General features: G+C 44.4%; 1 protein-coding gene across 2 annotated transcripts in view; it reads left to right on the top strand.

Annotated features, from left to right (window-relative positions):
- The window catches only part of JAKMIP2 (janus kinase and microtubule interacting protein 2), a gene marked incomplete at both ends in the record, with an annotated part of 31010 nt that extends 29001 nt beyond the window's left edge, over positions 1-2009 (top strand). For both annotated transcript variants that reach the window (XM_082323968.1, XM_082323967.1), the window contains 2 exons: positions 275-340; positions 1959-2009. In XM_082323968.1, the coding sequence (XP_082180094.1) occupies positions 275-340; positions 1959-2009 (117 nt within the window). The remainder of the gene's footprint in view (positions 1-274; positions 341-1958) is intronic.
- Positions 2010-20977: the final 18968 nt, after the last annotated feature.

Here is a 20977-nt window from a genome sequence, read left to right as displayed (position 1 = left end):
TAATACGAAACAGATCCACTATTGATACTAATTTCCAGCATTTGAGGATACAGTCACATATATGCAGTGGCATATTTTGAGCAGTTGTACACATGGTAAAGTTGTGGTTAGGCAGGGTTAGTGGATGGAGTCATGGTACTACACGAGATTATCCCTGCCAAAGAAATGGATTTGTTAATGTCTAAGCTTTTGGCACTTGGGACATAAAGTTACTTGTTCAGTGGAGCAAATTTACTGAGAATTTAGTCTAGATGCTTTCTTTTCTGATTTCCAGAGGATCCGAGATTTAGAAGATAAAACTGACATCCAAAAGAGACAAATTAAGGACCTGGAGGAAAAGGTTGGTTCTGTTATGCTTCTGAAGCATGCTGATCAACTTTTTTGAAAGTAATGACCTACTTCTCTTGAACTACATGATCTTTTTGTTTAGCTGAACCAGCTGGACCTGTTGGTGGTGTTCTACTATGCTTTCTTTTCACTTTGTGTTTCAGTATATACAGACTTTAACCTTAGAGTCTCCTCCACAATATTTCATTTTAGGAAATAAATGCCAAACACTGTGAATTATGGTGAATGATATGCAGCAAATGATGAAGCCTTTACTTGGCTGTTCAATGCTGTGTTGGTAGACAGGCAATACTTCTGTTAAAGGCAAGGTGAGGCTAGCAAGCAGGAAGGGGCTGAATGAAACCGAACAAAGATTTGAAGATTGTCCTTATCCGGCAGGACTAGGGAACTCAGGTTCAGATGCTGTCCTCTTTATTGAAGCTTGTAATTGACTATGCAATATAAATATGGTACCGGAATCTTGCCCTTAGACTGACCTGTCAAAGAACTATATATGCACATTCTTTATATATACTATATATATATATATATATACACACACACACACTCTTTCTCTCTCTCTGTAAAAATACGCGCCACGTTTTTTTTGGTGAATAAGGCCAACTCTGTCACATTGAGTTTTGCTACTTGTAGACAGGTTAGATAGGATTGTTGAAAAAAGATCATAGCATGGGCACAGCGTACTGCTACCAATAATGTCTTTTCTAGAAATGCAAGACAGGTGTAAGATGCATCTCCAGTGGTAGCCTTGCCAATGTGCTTATGGTAGTAAATATCGATGTCCACGTGTGAACTATAATATGAAATAATGGCTATATTGGTACAGTGACAGTAGTGCTAATGAGCCCTTTCAGTTTATATGTATGTTCCTAAAGTGAAACAAGTGGGCATAATGCAAAACTTGATACACATAATTCTTTCTGCTTTTCTGCCAATATTTTTGTGATAGAAGAACTCAGTGTCTTTCTTTCTAAGATATATATATAACCTGGAAAACTAACAGGTGATAATCTGTGATGAAAATAAAAAAACCAAAGCAAAACTTATGCCATGGCCAAATGGAGACCTTGAATAGGAGACTTTTTAGTGTCAATTTTCAAGTGAGCTTTCAACTCACAAAAATTCACATCTCAGAAGGCAACGCATTCATGATTAAAATGAGACATCCAAAAATTGATTATTAAACATGTAATGGTTAGGGTTTGATATTATGTGTGTGTCTGTATATGTGTATATGTACATATATATATATATATATTCCCAGGCTATTTCTAGCATGGATTGCAGGCACTGTTTTTTAGCGCACTTACAAATATTACCTATGCTATTTTTGATATCCAGCTTTGTGACTTCAGTCAACCCATGGTGGTTCATAGTAACAGTTACACCTCAGGCTTTCAATGTGGTGCCAATTGTAATTCATCACCAAAATTAACGGGATCCGTTTTCGGAGCCTGGGAGGTAGTGTGGTACTTACAGAAGTAACTAGGGAAAGACAGTGTTTTCTGAATGCGTAGTTATTCAAATTGTCCTACAGAGTGCAAAAATAATCCTGATGCTTACAACGCCATGACCTTTAGTTTTTACGCAATCTTCTTTTTCTTCTGCAGTTTCTATTTCTATTCTTGTTCTTCTCTCTTGCCTTTATTCTTTGGCCTTGATGTCACTGTGCCTCTTGGAAAGGTAAGACTATTTTATTTATTTCCTCAAAGCTAGCACTTCTTGCACAGAGCTGAGGATGACATCCTTGTGTGTTCTTGTGTATGTCTGAGTCAGAGAATTCAGCAGGTCATTGTCAGTTTGTAATAGTTCACAAGGGAGGGTCGTCACACTGCTGAGTTGCCACAGGGAGTTGCAGTCAGACCAACACCATCCAACATACTTGTAAGTGAATTGCCAAAGCTTGCCGGTGATACTATGCTATTCAGAATTGTAAAAAGAAAAGCTAACAAGAACTTCACAGTATCAAATAGCCGAGAGAATCGCAGGTGAAATTCAATGTTGATGTTGCGAAGTGATGCAGATGGAAAACAGTTATAAATCTCAACCATATACACACTATCATGGGCTCTGAACTGACCCTCAGGAAATAGATCCAGGAGGTTATAACAGGTAGAGGTCAGTGCCCAGAAGCAGGAGAGACACAAGAGGGCAAGGAAGAATGATCAGCTGCTGAGAGACAGGAAGAGGGAGACAGAGAGATGGAAAGATTTTTCTGGCTCAGAAAGCGAGACACTGTTAAAAGGAGATGTGGGAGAGGTCTAGAAAATTTGCCACAGAACGGATGGATGGATAGATTGTTATCGTTCACTGTCTCCTCCAGTACAAGCAATTAACATGTAATAAGTTTAAAGTAAACAAAAATTGATAGTTAATGATGTAGGATGTAAAGAAGTCTTTGCCACGGTATGCTTAGCAGCTGACAGTTCAGAGTTCAAAAAACAATGTGAAGATGGGGAAATAAATCGGGGAACTATAATGTGCATGGGCTTCACACTTTTCCCTCTGTGCCTAGCCACTTTCAGAACCAAGATGCTGGGCTAGGAGGATCTTTCTTCTGATCCAGGATAACGGCAGTAGAACATAGCCTAGATAATGCTACGTTAAAGACTCAAGAACATGTAATGACAGCTCAAAATGTTCTGATTTGGGGACAGATCCATACCATTACATTTCTCACTGCATCTCTTGGCTCTGGCTTGAGCTATGTCAATGAATAAATTCTTCTGCCCTGCACTCGAGGCAAGCTGAGAATACAGTTGTGTATGAAAGATGTTTTGCCATGCCCTTCCTCCATGTACTAGCTCAGCCTTTGTTTCCAGGTGTAGTTCAAGGGATTGATTATAACTAAGTGACGTGGGTCCAGTTTGGTGGGTTTTCCTCTTCCCTCTAAGGAAAAGCTCCCTACTTTGTGCTTCATTTCAGCTGCATTAAGGATTTCTTTTGCAGTTTTGTGCTGATGCAGAGACAACTCTCAGAATTAGCCACATCAGCTGGAATCCACTGCCTCCTTGGCTGGCCAGACCTCAAAATGAATGTTTTCATGGGCTGAGCAGTAACATACATGGAGGTTGGGCTAAATGGGGAATGAACCGTAGGAAAGAATCAGAGGGACATGGACAGATCAGTGATCATGGCTCTTGTAAACAATGGCCAATATCATTGTAGAGTTGCTGCTATTTAAAACATACTGCCTTGATCCAGTGAACATTAAACAGATTAAGTTATGACTGCATACTTACTAATGTTCTTGCTGCAGGATTTCTGGGAACCATGACACAGCACAGCAGCTGTGAGATGTTTTGAGTGGCCATGACTTGTGAAAATTTGATTTTACAGTTTCTTGCTTATTCATAGTGGGGAAAAAAATCAGAAAGTCTTCTGAAACAGCCAAATAATGTACAGGCTAATTTTAAGAAGCCAAAATTTTCACAGTACACAGTAATAGCAAATCATTTTATATGACTGTGTCTTTTGCTGTACCACAGAATCATGAGTCCAGAACAAGCAACCAACCTAGAGGGAGAGTCAAAAAAAAAAAAAACAAACAAACAGATCTTGGATTTAAGGTGCACCTTGAAAACTCACAGGAACTGACAGTGACATTTGCAAGAACCTGTCTGCATGAGTTTTTCCCATTTGCCTATACTGTTGTCCTTTTTTTCAGTTTCCATCACAGCTATGATGGAGTCCTTGTGAAGCATATGAGAAAAACTGGGGCAATAAGAGGTTCAGAATTTTCTGTATATAGAGTTTGCATATATATTTTCCTCCTCTATGGGTATGGAATTCAGTATTTGCCTCTTCTGGTGCGGCTATAGAATTGGTAACAAGCTTATACATCCTAGTTTTACCAATGCTGATATCAGCTATGGTGGAAGAAAAATAAGAAACTGGGGGGTTTCTTATTTCTTTGAAAACATGCCTCAGAAGATATCCTTTGCTCAGTTTAGGTCACCTTGATTAGAAATGCATTCATGACATTAAACTACTGAACAGTTTTTCCTAATCCTGTCTCTTTTAAGATGGAGCACCCAGTAAAGTCTTTGCAGTAGAGCATGCATCCTGAGAAATACAAATTAAAATTTTCATTAATATTTGAACTCATCAGGAAACGTTGTCTTCCTGATTATTTTTAAACTGTTTTTAGTTTTGAAAAGAACTTTTTAGAAGCTTAAAAAAAACCTCAGTGGTAGATGCAAATGCCAAAAAAATCCACAAAAATGCATAAAAATAATTTTTGTTTACAGATATGACATTTTTCATTAGAAAAGAAAAAGATGATTCACATGAAAAATTTAATCCACCTGTAGTTGAACTTAGAATAGGAAATCCCTAGTCCCAGGACAAAAATGTCACTGTATGCTTCCTGAGACCATATGCATGGTTTTGGTATGCCAGCACAGAAGAGAAAGGAAGGCAAACTGAGAATTACAGACATAACATGGATGAGTCACTTGTTTTTTCAGGAGTTGCAGGTATATACCAGTATCTTTTGAAATAAGTATTTCCCAAAATAGAAAAAAAAGGCTATTCTGACATTGGAATTCCAGCAGTGCTGATTAACTCTTTGTCTTGGAGCCTGTTAAAATATCTCAAGTACCCTGTAACGTTTCAGTGTCTCCATGCTAAGAAAAAAAATTTTAACAGCCTCATGATTAGCTCTGCAATGTATTCAAAGGCAGACTGAATTCTTTGTTGCAGAGGAACCATTCCTTCCCTCTTCTCAAAGCAGGAAGGCAAGAACCACACATATAAAAGGAGAAGAATCAGGACCATCAAAAAAATACAACAAAACCTCAACATTTGCTGATAACACCTATGCCTTTTTGGCCTAACTGGAGGGCAGGTATTGGCGGGTTAGAAAAGCTAATGAGCTGTTTAAGGTCAGAACTCTACATTCCTCCTAAAATTGTAGCAGATTTATTATTATTCACTTGCAGTCATTCTTCTACCTGCACGTGGCTGCTGGGTCACATCTAGCACAAGCTCTCCGTTAATTCGATGCACTCCTCACTGGCACATTCATTGAGTAGGACTGATAGTCAAAAGAAACGTAAGCATTTTTCTTCTCCCTTTAGGACTGTCACAGCTGCAATGGAACCAGAGCAGCACTGAGGCCAATGTCATTGCTGGGGTTTTACACAGAACCCTGAGGGACCGTGTCAAGGCTTCACTTCCCCCCACCCCTGGCCCAATCTCCTTCAATAGGTTTTCTGCTTGTTTTAAACAACATCTAAGGTTTAGCAGGTGTCAGTCCCTTTGGAGTAACTTCACCGAGGCCAGAAAGGCTGCTCTAACTACAGTGCCCACACGAGAAGAGTTTCGCTCGCTGGATTCACTGTTGCTTCATAGAGGCTGGCCCCCGGAGCACACGAGGGTCTAGTTCGAACAACTTGTGTCTCTACTCCCCATAGAGAGGCCGAGAAGCATCAGAGAGAGCTGCAATATGGTTTACAGCCCCGGAGAGCCTGCTGGTGTGTTGTGCCACTCCTAGGACCACCCAGGAGATGAGTGATTCTTTTGCCCTTCCCATCCTGCTTTTGCATATTTGGCTATGAATGTCAGGTAGGGTACAGGAATATGGATTACTGTGAGCTGAACAGCAGAGGAAGTGGCCATGACGGTGGTGGAGGTACAGTGAGGTAGAGAATAGGACACTGACTGAAAATGAAAAAAATCTTAAGGGCGAGGTGTAGGGGGGATACATAAACTTGATGCTCTTCAAGAGGACCTGCATTGCTGTGAACTCCCTTGAACTGTAAAGACAGCTGCAGCAGGCCCAGCATCACAGCAAGCGTATCTGCAGAGTGTTTTACCAAGGCAAGTCACTCTACAAGTGCAAAGCATCAAGTCTTGTAGCAATTGCTCAAAACCAAGGCAATGGTAAGCAGCTGTTAGCTCCTTATCCCCTGCCTGATGCCAGTCTTCACCCCCTCCGTTTCCCTCCAGGGGATCCTCACCCCTCAATACCTGAGGGGAAATCTCGAGACAGAAGCAATTTGGGAATGGTGTAGGCAAGACTGAGAGGGATTTTAGCAAGGTCATATTTTCTGAGGCTGGAATACATGGAATCAGAGAGAATAACTAACATTGATTGATGCTTTCCATTCACTTTAAAAACCACCTGCCTACCCAGGTGACTTTGACATTTGCAGTAACTCAGCAAGGGTGAGCATGGCCTGGGGAGTGTGCCATCAGCACTTCTGGTTCTGAGAACTCCCGAGACACGTATCACCGGGGGGGCTTTGCAAAATTGCTTTACTTCCACTGGATCCAAGTTAACTTTGTTAACCTTATAAAAGACTTCAAACAGATCCTTGATAAAAAAAAAAAGCACAACGCATCCTTGAAATGTACCTAGGAAGCCATCTAGCCATCTCATATGAAAGGTCTTTGGCTTTGTTTGTGCCTTGCTGCAGTTTATCCTTTACCGTCCTTTTAACTAGCTGAGAGCAAACCACAGTGCGATCGCAGATGATGCTTTCTGATTTTTTTCTCTCTCAGAATGAGCACAGCACTCAGTGCTGTGCTTTTCAGATAAGGAAGGACAAGCATGAATGAGACCACATGCAGCAGTATATAGTATCCAGACCAGAAGCTTTCTAATTCCTGTTTATGGGGGATTTTCCTACCTGCATTTTTCCTGTGCTTGTGAATATACACATTCACTTATTTGTGATCACATAAGGAAGTCTGGTCTGCATGGGTTTTGCACTCAGTGAATTGTACCATGTCGGCTTGAATGCTGAGAGAACAGAGAGAAAACATGCCCTTTTCCCCCTGGTTTCAAACCTGAGAACCGCAATTCTTTTTCAATAGGTAAGGAAGGCTTCCTCGGAACAGGAGCAGTCTGTGTTTGCCTCGTTGCATTAGCCAAAGTTCTGGGGTCGCCCTGACACCACAAACAGATCACCTGCGGTCATGTCTCCTGTCACGAGTGAATTTTGGGCAGCTTTGATTCAAGAGTTATAGAAACTGGTGCATAACTATTCACCTGAAGATGCCCATGGGGACTTTTATGGACCAGAGGGCTGTACTTTGTAGGGTTAAATGGACAGGCTTGGCAAAATACCCACAGAATTTTCACAAATGCCTTTCATATGGACAAACAGAAACAGTTTAACGCTGATAACTGTAAGAACAGATCTTTTCAACTTTCTGATCGATGGACTGCATCTTGTCAGCTGGGATAGGTAGGTAGAGGAACTTATCACTTATCTGATACAGATGTTCTTCTTTTGTTTTTCTATTTTTAGAGTGCCCGACCACACAGATAAGTCCTTATAAAGGCAAATGCTTCCACCCCCCCGATGAAGAGAACATTGTTTACACCTATTTTAAAAAGTATAAAAATGAACAACCTGTAGCCAAGACTGCAACCACCTTGTATTTTAAAGCCATCACTCAAGATTTGTTACTTGACAGTTCCTGTCTAAAGCTATGATATATGCTGCATCTAATGAAATTCTATATGTTGAAATTATGGAAGGGGAAGAAAAACTGTGAACCTACATCACTTAGGAAGAGCTTAAAGGGAAGGAACCACTTTCAGCTGATCAAGTCAGTGTGTCTTGGGCATGGAACCAAAGTTACAACAGAAAAATCTATCCCTGCTGTGCAGGGCAATCGTTTAAATGTGACACTGTCATCCCACGAATGGATCGAAAGTTAACAGGACAGAGCAGGAGAAACACTTACGAGCCGTGGAGAGATGCTGACAACAAAGCATTCCGTTTGAACTGTCTGGCTTTCTCACTGCAGGGACTCCTTCTCTCCCTCTTTGGTTTTAACCTCAGGAACAAATGACAGCTGCAATGTGGGGGGAAGAAAGGAAAAACACATTCTGGTTTGTTGCAGGATGGGCAGGACAGGGCACCATGTTTTGCGCTTGAGATCGTAACAAAGCACCGCTCTACTCAGCAAAGGAAGGGAAGAAGAGGGTGTCTGGAGTAAGGAGGATTTCTGACAGAGTTGTAGCCTTATCTCTCTTCACCCTCCCTCCATGAAGAACAGCCCGTCTTTTGTCAGATACTTTTCATGTTCTTTAAAGACTGCCATTGCGATAATAACGACTATACTTGGTTTTACTGTTTGAATAATACACTGAGGATCACTGGATTGGACCTACAGAGTAGCTTCTGAGAAAGAAAAGAAATATGTTGGAGGACAGCGGGGAAAAAAGCCAACCCCCTTGTCCATGTGGGGTGATCCACAAAGCATCAGCTTCCAACTGTTTTGTCCCAGCTTGGAACAAATGTTTTGGTTTGGCTTGTCAAACTGACTTTGTTAGCTGGCTTCCTGATCAATGACACATAAACCAAAAATGGGGAAAAGCTGTGTGAACACATCCTTATTAGAAGTAAGAAGAAGTATCACTAGTCTGTTTAGATTTTTCCACAGTTAAGACTAACTAGAAGTAGTTTGCATTTCAAAGCATTACTTCCCTCTCCAATCACAAAGCCGGGACCCCAGTCCTGGTGACTCCCTGAGGCACCCCGGGCCCACGCACCCTGTAGGCAGTACGAAAGGAACCCTGAGGAGCGTCACACCTGCAGCAAACATTGCCAAGGTCCTGCGCCTGCCGGGAGCGAAGCAGCCAGCTGCACCCATCTCCCCTTTCCTCACTGATGTGCGCTATGAGCTAGGCATGACAACGCACTTCTCTGTGCCTCTGCTTTCGTTTCCCTGGAAATGGAGCCGTGCCTGTTTAGACTTCAGGTTCCTGTGGCAAGGCTCCTTATTTGAGCTCTGTCTTCCACGATGGAGCCTTAATTTTAACTGGGAGAAATGGATGTCTGTATTACAAAATAGAAAATTAAGGGCCAGAATACAGCCTATGCATTACTTAAACCTTCAAAACAGGGCTCATGTGTACCAACAAACATCTTACATGCACAGACCCTGCCCATCAGGAGCTTTAAAAGTGCTTTCCAAGAGTCTCTCCTTTGCTTGTTTATTTTTACAGATGAAGAAACTGAGGCACAAAGCAGTGAAGTAACTTGCCACAGCAACTCAGCAGGTCAAAAGCAGTTCCTCAGCCACAGCAGGGATGAAGTTCCTCTAGTATCGAGGATGCCTGCCCCTCAGATATTTTTTGGCCAGAATAGCTTTTAATCATTAATGTCCATTCACCCAACTGGATTGCAATGCTGGGCTCCGTTTCTTCACAAAGACTCCTAACATTCTCATTTCTTGCATGCCGTGAGATTGTGTTAAGCCTTCCATCACAGGTTAGAAGCTATTAGCAAGGGATTTTTTTTCCTGCTCCTTAAAATTAATTTAAATTACACAATGACCACATCTTCTTGAAGCAGTCTGTTTCAGTCAAGGGGTTTACTGAATTCTGCACCAGCTGTATGTCTGTTGGTTCATTTTTTTAAAAAACAGGCTTGTAGGCAGATATGTTAAATGAATACAGGTACGTTGCATGCTCCTTGTTCAAATTCTTTTTCCCCCGCAGAAGAATCCGTGGATAAGGTTGGCCCAAACCTACATGTGCTTTCCAAGACTGCTGCCAGCAGTTCGGTCCTGAAGCTCTGGAGTCAGGCCCGTTGAGAGTCTCGTCCCACACCTGTGACACCTTTAGATCACTAAGCAACTTTACAACACCTTGTTAGCTACAAAAAGGGGGTTTTCCTCTCTGGTTATTCCCTCTTCCCCATTCTCGCTCTTTTTTCCCCTGTTGCAGCACCAGTTCATTTCATACCACTTGGCTGCAGTGTCCTGCAAGTAAATACAGGCTGGAAACTGTTTTCCCTAGTATTAGGGCCAGCAATTAAAACATTGAGCTCTTCTTGCAGAAGAATGAGCAGCACCTGTTTTCCGTGATGGTGCAATAACTTCCACCTCTGCTTTGGTTTAAAAAAAAGAGAAAAAAAAGAGGACTAGAAATGTTTGTTTCAGGCAATCATAGGGAAGGTTCACGGCACAGATAGAAATACCTAGTGTCAGAACGTGCCTGACTGATCTTGTGGCAGGCTTCAGCGTTTAGGCCCTCTGAGCCATGTTGTGCACATCTTATTTAATTTCTCTTTTTTGCCTAATTTCCCCTCCCTTACTACGTATACATATGCATGCGTGCGCTCCATTTCCAGGGGCTCGGGGCGGGGTGGGGGGTGGTAGACAGTCCACAGCTTATCTGGGCCTGCAAACCTAAATCTACAAGATTGCTGTGCTCCCTCCAGAGAGCTGAACGACAGCTGCTTTACTCTCCTTGCAGCGTAACGTAAGCCATGCCTAACACACACGTGCAGACAGGAGTAATACAACCTTTCTGCTGTCAGCTAGATCAAAATGAGTTTGATGTTTGTGTATATATATATACATGTATCTATATATAGTATATATGTATATGTACATATATATACATATTATGCATATATCTATCCCCTATTGTATATAGTAAATCGTTGCTATAGCTTATGAAAGTATACTTCCAATCTAGGTATGGGGAACTGAATCTAGACTTGTTTAGCTGCCACAACTGGTACGCTCCTCGTGGTTTAGTTTTACATCTCACGGGCAACTAGTTTTTGGATCTGTTTTTCTGGGGTCTCTCCCCTTCTCTGTCCTGAAGCTGTTTATCCAGGGCTTTCTGCTGTTCCTGACGTTCATTGAGGCAAAGTCTTGAGAATCCTCCCTCAAATTAGTCACTGCAGCCAACCTCCCCGCCCCCAAACCAACCAGCAAAATAAAAATCAATTTATTGCAGCCTTTGAGGACAGCAAATATAGCCCTGGATTCCTCCCATCCGAGGCTGTAGCAGGGGTACCAGCACTCCAGGCTATCCCCACCATCAAAGCAGTAGGTGAGCCACACAACGTAGTGCAAGTCAGCTTGACCAAAATCTGACTTGCTGCTTTTTCTCCACTGACCAAGTCAGGAGATTTTGAAGACTATTCTCTCAATTTAAGTACTTCAGATGAGGGCCTAGTTAGGTGAAACGAATTTAGGCAATCGGGGTTGCAGAAGGAAATAGGGCTTCTTGCAGTATTATCAGCCTGGCTCACAGCTCCATCCCCTCTTGTTGATGTGCCTGGAAGACCACGGAGACTTTTTTGTAGGTGTGCTTCGTTTACCAGCTCCCTGCCCTCATCTCAGTGGGAAACATCCTCTGAACCCCCAAAGCTTTCTGTTCCATGGCATCCCGTGAGGACTGAACAGGCCAGGCTCTCCTTCTCACTAGGGCAAGGTTCAATAAACAGCCACACAGTTGCTGGTGATTCAAAGGGTTTTTTCTTTGCCCCTGCCCTCCCTCACATCAGCACCTGTGTGTTTTTATATATACTTTTTGTTCCCAATTTTTTTGGTGTCTATTCCAGAACAGAATTGTAAATGACTTAGCAGAATGACCCTTTGATAAACACTGGACATGTATCTGTACTATATGTATTAACGTGTAGAAGAGAATCCTTATTGTATGTAAAGTTTTATGAATGGTTATTTTTTAATTTATGTATTTAATATAGGATTCAATGACCTCTGGTGTTTTAGTTTGTATAAAAAATAAAACAGCAGCATTTTTAAAAAAAGAGATCTCACTTTACATTCACGGAGATATTCAGCGTCTGTCTGCAATCTGTTCAGAGGAGTCGTGTTAAGGCTGAGCTACAGAGACAGGCCTTCCTTGCCTGCTCTCCCCCTCCGATGTGCTTGCAGCCCAGGCAGAGAGAGGACGACTGGAGAGGCTGGGCCATAACACAGCACACTCTGGAACATAGATCTATTAAAAAGCTTTAGTGGACATCCTGAAGTAATTAGTTGATAAGGGGGAGGCAGTCAGCTTTCCCAGCATGGGCCCAAGTTTGAATTTATTGTTTTTTTGCTAGGCCTGTGCAGAAAAAAAAGGAAAAAAAAAAAAGCTGCCTTCTTTTCACTAGATTAGGGGAGAAGGCTGTATGGGGGGACCCTTATTAGACTCTTGCCCTAGTTTGAAAAGAAAAAAAGGCCTCAGAATCTCTCCTACCGCATTCACAGTCTCCCAATGCTGTTCAGTGCCTTTACGACGGACCAGGCTCAGGCTCAGTTAACCGTTTGCTGCACAGAAGCTGCACAAGCACAGCCAGGAGCAACCGTTTGCGACATGGGCTTACACATTTTTTTAAAAAACCACTGTACTCCAGGTATTACTAAACAGTGCCCGCATTATAAATTAGGAGGGTAAAAGCCTCCAACGCCTGCCGCCCCTCGGCCCCGCGCAGTGGCCAGGCGGCTCGGCAGGCTGGTGACGGCGGTAACTCGCCCGCGGGTCCCGCTGTCCCCGCACCGGCCACTGCTTTCCCAGGACACGGGTGGACTCAAGTTCGTCGGCACCGGGGAGGTCATCGCGCACCGAGAGGGCGTCGGGCCCCTCCGCCTGGGCACAGGCCGCGAACGTGGCGCCGGCGGCCTGCAGCCAAGCCCTCCTGAGGGGAAACCGCCAGACGCAAAGCCCGCTCCTGTGTCCCTGTCACAGGGAGACGAGCTCGCCGCCTGTACCCCGAAGGCTGCAACCAGAGCTTGAGCCGCCGGCTCCCACCGAGGCCGCGGCAGCCGCAGAGCCGCAGCGGCGGCGGGGAACGCGCTGCTCTGCGCGGGAAGGAGGCCGCCGGTGCGGGGGCGGGCGCCGGGCAGGGCAGGGCCGGGCCGAGCGCTGGGGCCGCCGGCCGCCAGGGGGCAGCGCCGCCCTCCGCCGCCGCCGCGGGGCTCCGCCCGCCGGTCACGTGCCGCCTCAGCGGCCTCTCCCGCTCCTGAGGGCGCTGCGGCGGAGCGGCCGCCGTCGGTGCCGCCCGGCGGCCGCCGGGAGCCGCGGAGCCGTGGAATCGTTTAGCTTGGAAAAGACCTTTAACATCATCGAGTCCAACCGTTAGCCGGGCACGGCCGGAGCGCCGGGGCTCCCGGGCTGCAGCTTGCAGGAGGCCTGCGCGCTCCGCAGAAACCTCGGCCATTACTGACATAAATCTGAGGGAAAATCGGTGCAGACTGGCACAAACACAGCTGGAAGGCCTGTTTCCATAAAACACAAGCACTCTACTTTGGAAAAACACTTGATAGAAGCTCGTCAAAGTAAAAAAGAAACCCAAACCAGTAACAACAGTGATGGAAAACAGAAGCATGTCTATTTTTTTGCCAGATTTTGCCATCCTCAGGTGCTGACAATATTTTCTACCACCATTCCCAAGCACTACAGACGTATATTTTACATTTTAGGTCATGCTCTTTGAAAGCCTTCAGACTCTTTGGAAATCTGCCCCCACCCACAGCAAATCTGTGCAATTTCACAGCTTAAAATGAACTTGAGATGGTCATATTGATGACGGTATGGCTCCTGTATATGAAAGAGAACAAAGCTGCTGTTACGGAGTCTCCCGTAAGCACCGGGTGAAGCGGAGATACCCAGCCAACTAAGCAAAACTCTTGAAAATAGAAGCCAGGTCTGTCAGGAGAAAAGAGAATGACTGAAATTCAGGCTTCTCCTCTTGCTGTGTGGATCATTACTCAAAAGGTCCAGACTGGCCAGTAAAATAAAACTTCTGCTCAAAATATATACTGAGCTGTTTTCTGTTGTTACCTCCAAGGCTAATGAAAAGTCACCTTCTTTGGGAGACAGAAGAACCACAGAGTTGAAAACTAGATTTTCTTCCATTACATTTTAACCCTTATGAGGGTTATGATTTGGGAAATAAGGTTTATGATTTTTCTTAAGTACTTTACTTAACTTTCAGAGGAAACGGATGAACTGCAGTTGCTGAACTCTTCTGAGCTTCTGAAACATTACCTTACATTTTTGCACATCAAAAAAGCATCCAGGAGGAGCAAGAAATGTCTCCTCTGCCATTTCCAAGGGGTGCTGGGGCCAAGTCCTTCTGTTGTCCTCTTCAGAGCAAACATTTGCTGTTTTTAAAACTTAGTCTGCAAAATCAGACCAGACAACTCAACAAGGAAAAAAAAAATCTTTCCTAGACAATTTTACTTGAGCTTTGCCAGCAGGAACATGAAGAAAAAGAAAAGCAGTCAAAGCCCAGGCTACAACAAGCACTGGGAACCCGAAGGCAGCCTAGTTTACATTGCCACGCTAGGGCCCCTTCTAACACCTACCGTTCCCAGCCCCTACCAGGCTCCTACTTGCGCAGCATCCCTGTTCGGAACGTCTACCTTCTTGCCTTTTCAGCGTGTGGGGACTTCACCTCGCTGCTTAAGCCTTGTCCACTTTGCCAGAGATGTGCATTGTAAAGAATGCAGTGCCTTAGAGCAGGCATACCAGCTGCCACACATCAATACAGCCATTCAGCTCCTCTCTGAAATAAGCCACCCAAGGTGTCAAAGGCTAGCTTCCTCTGAAACTCCTCTTTTTGCAAGTGTTGGTGGCCCACCAGCCACGTAAAGGGGCTGAACTGCTGCGCTGAAGGTATCCTGCAGCCGGTCATGGTACTGCCGTGCCGGCACACGCCAGGAGCAGGAACTCACGGGAGGAAGTTTGTTTAAGGGTAACTCCTGGGTGTTTAAGGATAACTCCTGGGTGTTTAAGGATAACTCCTGGGTGCAGCACGCTCGTGGGTTTTCACAGCCTTCTCTTGTTCAGGAGAACAGACTGGACTTGTCCCGCTTCTGCTGAGGTTTTTATTTTGAAGAATCTTCATGATCGGAATTGGGGCAGCAGTGAACAGCAGTGCTTTTATTGCATTTGTTGTCAGAGAGACAAAATATTATGCAGCCCTGCTCGAGAAGTCCATAATCCCAGAGGTGAAAGGCAGCACAGCTCTTGGAAGCTGTGTGCACTACAAAAAAGACCTTTTGGAAGGAAATTGCCAAGGAAAGTCTTAGAGGGGAAATGGAAAGCACATTTTGAAAGTGCAAAGTCGTAGCCAGGTATTTACACCTATCCCATCTTTTTACACTCAAATCCCCAACAAATCTAAGCTAAAGAATATTATATTGCCACAGAATAGCCTAGTACATAAATGCATTCTTTATATATAAAAAAAAGTAATTAACTTTCCCAATATCCACCGCAGCTCATATCTTTAAAGTGTTCTTAGAAGACTGAAACACATTAAATGGGTCCAAGACACAGAAATTAAGATCTAGATTTAGATCTCTACTATTACAGAGTTCAACAGTGTTTATCTCCAACCCCCTTGCACAATAATCTTCAAGTAACAAATGAAGCAAAGAACTCGAGCCAAGCAGTCTCATTTCCTTTGGCTAGAAAAAATGGAAAGGGCATTTAATGTTAAAATGCACTAATTCAGAATTAAATCAAAGGGAATAGATACGCATATAAAATAGATGTGCGCTGTGTGACCTGTGGAATAAGCTTAGCTTGTTTTGTCTAGCGACACCAACCCGGTGAGGGCATGGGTCTGCGCTGTAGATATATCAAGGTAGATAAACACTGACAGAGAGAGGGACTTCTTAGCTAGAGGACAACGTTGACAGAAGAAGGAATGCGTACAAACTAGCTGTGGTTTGTCAGAAATTAGAAAAAGTTTCCTGGCTGTACTGGTGTACTGCGCACTACTCTCGCTAGTGCAGTAAGATCCTGGCAAGCCCTCCGAGGCGGTGCTGCGACTCGTAGAGCTGAAAGTCAGGGAAACGCCAACCGTTTGTCTATGGTGTAAGTGTTGCTCTAGCAATGGCTTCTCTGGAGACTCTCCTGTGCCCAGAATGTCATTACTGAAACAAACCATGATGCAGTTGGGAAAGAATGGGCCGGATTTGATGTCGTACCACTCTCGCACAAGGGGAACACCGCTTCATCCACTAAAAGGCAGTCGCTCTGATGTCAACGAGAGCAGATGGGTTCCAACTAGTCGTCTGGATATGGTCTACTCGGTCTTTGCTGTTCCTAATGCACCCACGCATACGACAAAGATCCTCATCACTACCACTATCTTTATCTACAGTTCTGACAACTGTGTATAGGTTAATGATTGAACCTGTATAGAAAATGAATTCATTTGTAAGCCTTTCAGTTGGCCCCTTGAGCTCACAGTTGAAACTTGTTAGTGGAACAAGTGTGGTGGGAAGGCTAGAAAAGTAGCTCTGTACCCCAGAATTTTCACAGATCCCACACGAGCATCGCACCCTGCCTGGCTGGGAAGGGCTTCTTTATTTCACTGGACTTTTTCATTTAAAATACCAGCAGTGTGCTAGCTGGCCATGGATGCTGCAGGAATTCTGCAAACCGTGTTTCGCCCTAGACGTCTGCCAGCAACCTCCTGCTGTTCTGTGACAGAAGCGGCGTGGCCGGCTCAGAAGGGCTTTGCAGATCCATCCCAGATAAAGCAGTGGAGTGCAGCTCATGTGCCAGTACGAAATATCCCCTCTACCAAATGAAGCACAATAAGACTATTGCTGTGCAGCTACCCAGCTATCAGACTAGGAGATTCATTTACTCTTTTAAAAATTTCTCATAAAATTAGAAATATATTTCAGGCAGGGTGCTGCTTATTGGACCCGGATCAGTAGGGGTATAGGAAAGCCACCATGTAAGCTCCAAGCCTGAACTTCTGCTGATGTAAACCAGGAGTACTTTGCTGAAGGAATGAAGATATGGTGCAATGAAACCAGCATCCTGAACTGATATAACTCAGAATGGTAAGCCTAGGTGTCAACATTTCTTATATGTCTGATTTTGCCATCTCCTGTGCATGCATGGAAGCATGGCCATCCAAGAGATCATTTTTATGACAATAACAAGAACTCTGACACCAGATTTTGGGTCCGGAACCCTCTGGGTGTTTCTGTGGGACAGCGGTAAGGTGTCTCCAGCTACAAGACAATAGAAAGGATGGGACAATGCAAGGGAGTCCCAGACGACCCATGCTGTGGCCAAGAGATGGCAAGCCTTGTGTGAGTCTGTCCCTAGTACGTGACAGCACTTCAGCCTGTCCCCAGGGAGAAAGTACCCTAGTGTGATGGTAGCCAGAATCAGGCTGCAGCTGTTTGGGCTGCCTTGAGGCATGTCCGTTTTGTCCAGTCTTTTATCATTAACCAGGGCTTTGGTGAGTAAAGAACTGAGCTGTGTCACGGCCTGCACATCTGTCAGGGGCAGGCATGGCCAGTGCTCATGGCTTGTGTAAGAGGCAGTATGACTGCACGTTAAAAGGTTTCTGTGCTGTCTCTGCAGCCCATTTGGATGGCAGTAGTTTTCCATTGTTTGGGAGATTGTCTAAACATAGTAAAAGCTCTAATAACTGGCAGTGTGCCATCTGCTCTGTGTCGAGGGGGGCTGAGTCTCTGAACACAGCAGAAAAATACATGCCAAAGCCCCATTCCTGCTTGGAGAGAGGAGCATCCCACAGCTTGTGCCATACTGACAAGAGGCCATTGTGCAATGTCTGCTCTAGTGCCTGGCCACCAAGTGACAGCCATGAACAAGCTGCTTTGCACAACAAAGAAAATCCTGTGAAAACCATTTTAGAAGAGTGGAGCAGGACTGAGACTAGAGATATAATGATTTCAGTGTGTACAACAGATGGAGACTTTAGAGCATGGAGCCACTAATCTATGGATTACAGACTCCCTAATTATAGACTAACACTTACCATTTCTGAGAGGCACTGCCAGCCGAGGGAGGGATCTTGCAGATCCATGCTCAACAACCGAATGCCATGTTAGGGATAACTAGGGCAGGAACAGAGATTGGAAAATGTAACTGTACCAACCTCTTGCTCATTTGTGTCTTTGAATACTGCTTGAGGTTCTGGTCCATTGCAGATCTTGAAAAGAGGATAGCGATGCTGGAAAAGGTCCGGGAGAGTCTGGCACGTGTGCTCAAAGACACGGACCACAGCTGCACCCAAGCAGGCTCCTCAGAGACAGGCACTCCCTCGAGGACGAACCGTCAGTCAGTCAGTCACACATTTCTCAGCATAAACAGGGGAGCCTGTAAGAACCAATAACAGAATCAGATCTTCAGCACCTCCAAATGCAAACCTCGACGTTAACCATAATACTGATCCCACTGTCGTCCTATCTTATTGACTCCTGGCCTTGGAGCAGATGAAAACTCATTATTCCTGCTACTTTGTGCCTAATTCTGTCCCAGTCAATCGTACAACAAATCATAGACCGAGATCTACAGATCCCACAAAACTGGATGCTGATATTAACTGCAGCACTGCACTTAACTGATATCTTTGAACGCTGGGACACAAGAACTCAAGCAATCGGCAACCAAGCAGGTGACCCCGTTGTCATTGGCATGGGCCAAACAAGGGTCATCTATAAACTAAGGTAATCAACTCTTTTATTCCAGATCCCTAACCCTAAGAACAATCCTAACCCGAGCTGTCAGCCTGTCCCTGTGACATTCGTTATTTCCAGATTTAGCTACATGATAATGGCTGGGAGAGAAAACAGCTTCAGCATAGATGAAACTGTAGGGCCTACTAGAACCAGCAGTGCTTTAAGTCCAGAGTCCTAACCGAGATGCAATCACTCACCCTGCTTCCCATCGTACCCAAATTAACGAAAACTCATTTGTTTACTTCTGGCCTTATCCTATACCAATCTACCTAGTAAAACGCAGAAACTAACTGAGCTCCACCGCTATCGCTGAACTGAGCACCAACAGTAGCCTGGACCCTAATGCTGTACATCATTGCCTGAATTCTTCAGCTGCCTCAGACACAGGAAGAACACCCAGATTTGAGCCACAAGAGCCTAGCAGGAGCAGGAAATTCAAGTTCTTCAACTTTATACTCCAGTACACTGTCTATACTCATGCCTTGGGGACATCTCTTACCCACAGAAGTAAATGTAAGGCAATTGCAGAGATTAATAACAAAATTCTGGGATCTGGCAAGACGCAGTCATCAAATAGGTTTTCAGTGCCTCCAGTCAAAAATGCTGGCTTTAACAATAATCCTGACTTAAAACTGCCCGTATGAGCTCTGGACTGCTAAGAAGCCAGTCGCTCTTGTGCACACCAGGCCTCCTGCCGCCGCACCAGCAATCATCTGTAGCAAACCCGTGTTCCCAGGTCCCTGCGCAGCCGAACCCTGTTCGTACACGCGCTCTGAGGTTGCTCGCTCCCCAGCTCACAAACACCGACTGCCAGGCAGGACCCGCCAGCTCCCACCCGCCACAGCCCTGGCTGCCGAACGCGGCACCTTTGGGAGTTTCTGCCTGCCGCTCTCGGGTGACTCGTTGCCGCTCCGCAGGCACAACGCCCGCTGTGCCGTGCCCACGCGCCATCGCTGCCGGTGCATCCCCAGGCTGGCCTGACTTGTGTGACGGCATGTGCAGGGCACGTCTCCTGCGCTAAATACCACAGGGGTTTGGGAGGAGAAGGGTCATTCTGTCTCTGGACCCAAACTGGGTTTAGTGTCAGAAGGGCTCTGAGCTCTGCCCTGGCAGTGTGGTTTAGATTTAAAATATTCTCTTATCTGGAGGAATCACAAAATTGAGATCTTATTGCTTCTATTGATGCAGATTTCATCCTGACTGATAATACGTGGAGTAACCATCTGGCCATTGGAAGGATGTACCATATTCTCCCCTCGCGACAGGTGACAGAATGATTTATAAATATCAGTTCAACTGACAAATGCCACCACGTTCCTTATGGATGGGTTTTCCACAAGTGGCTGCCTGTCTTTGTTATTCCATAGCTCCATGAGCATCTTCACCAAATAATCCTGACTTGGAGCTTACTTATGAAATAGTTATGGCAAATTGAAATTGGACCTGCATAGTAATTATAAATGCTATTCCATAGATCATATATATTTTTTATCTAGATGGGAACATGTATAGCAAGCCAAAAGAAAGTTCAAATTTCAAACTGTGTATATGACTGTTATGTTATACTTTACTTTACAGTTCACAGATTTAAATTCACGTAGGTATCAACTCTAAAAATGCTTTAGGTGAAAGTCTTAGGCCGTTCAGGCTTATAATTCACTGTATATTAATACACATTCTCCTGGATATTTGAGAAAAGCAAACAAAAAAGAACATGGTATACTAAAACCAAGCATCATGAACTAGGATAAGTATTTAAATATTAAAATAAATATATTACAGCATTTGCCTGGCTGCATGAAATGGGTTTTTGAGGTCCGGTAACTAATCTGCTGAAGTGAAAGCCAGCAATCATGAGATCGGGATCTCAAAGAGTATGGTATTGGAGGTGTGTGTGCCACTGAATAAATGGGTGAAAATTATTGCATGCCGTAGCTACCGGGAAGAATCTTGGCAAGCTGGGTTAAAAGCTGAGACTTAATAAGTGAATCTCACTCAGCTCATAAGACAGTGTTTGTTCTGCGAATAAAGAGCGTCCAGAGCTCTCATGCCAAGGCTAAACTAAAAATCACGCAAATATGCACATTTATTAGATTCTGATCCTCAGAGGACTCAGGGAGAACGAATACTTATAAAAGAAGGTGACTCACAGAAAGAATCTGGATATTGTAAAAAAATTGCATAGCTTCATCTGGTTTCCTTTAGACTCCTAAAGCAGAGTTGCTGAGTTATTGCATTCTTGTTTGATGTCCTACATGAAATCATATTATTAAGTCCAGAGACACAGCTGACTGTTCCCTGCTCCCTGGTTAGCATTTCAGCATCGCTACAGCAACGGCCACAAACAGCCTTGCAAACCCCTCAGAACGGGCTTGTTCCTACCGGGTATTTCTCC

The sequence above is a fragment of the Platalea leucorodia genome (assembly GCF_965183815.1).
Source record: "Platalea leucorodia genome assembly, chromosome: 11".
In the NCBI taxonomy this organism is placed as follows: domain Eukaryota; kingdom Metazoa; phylum Chordata; class Aves; order Pelecaniformes; family Threskiornithidae; genus Platalea; species Platalea leucorodia.
The sequence above is the reverse complement of the archived record's forward strand: the minus strand, read 5'-3'. Positions and strand labels throughout refer to the sequence as shown.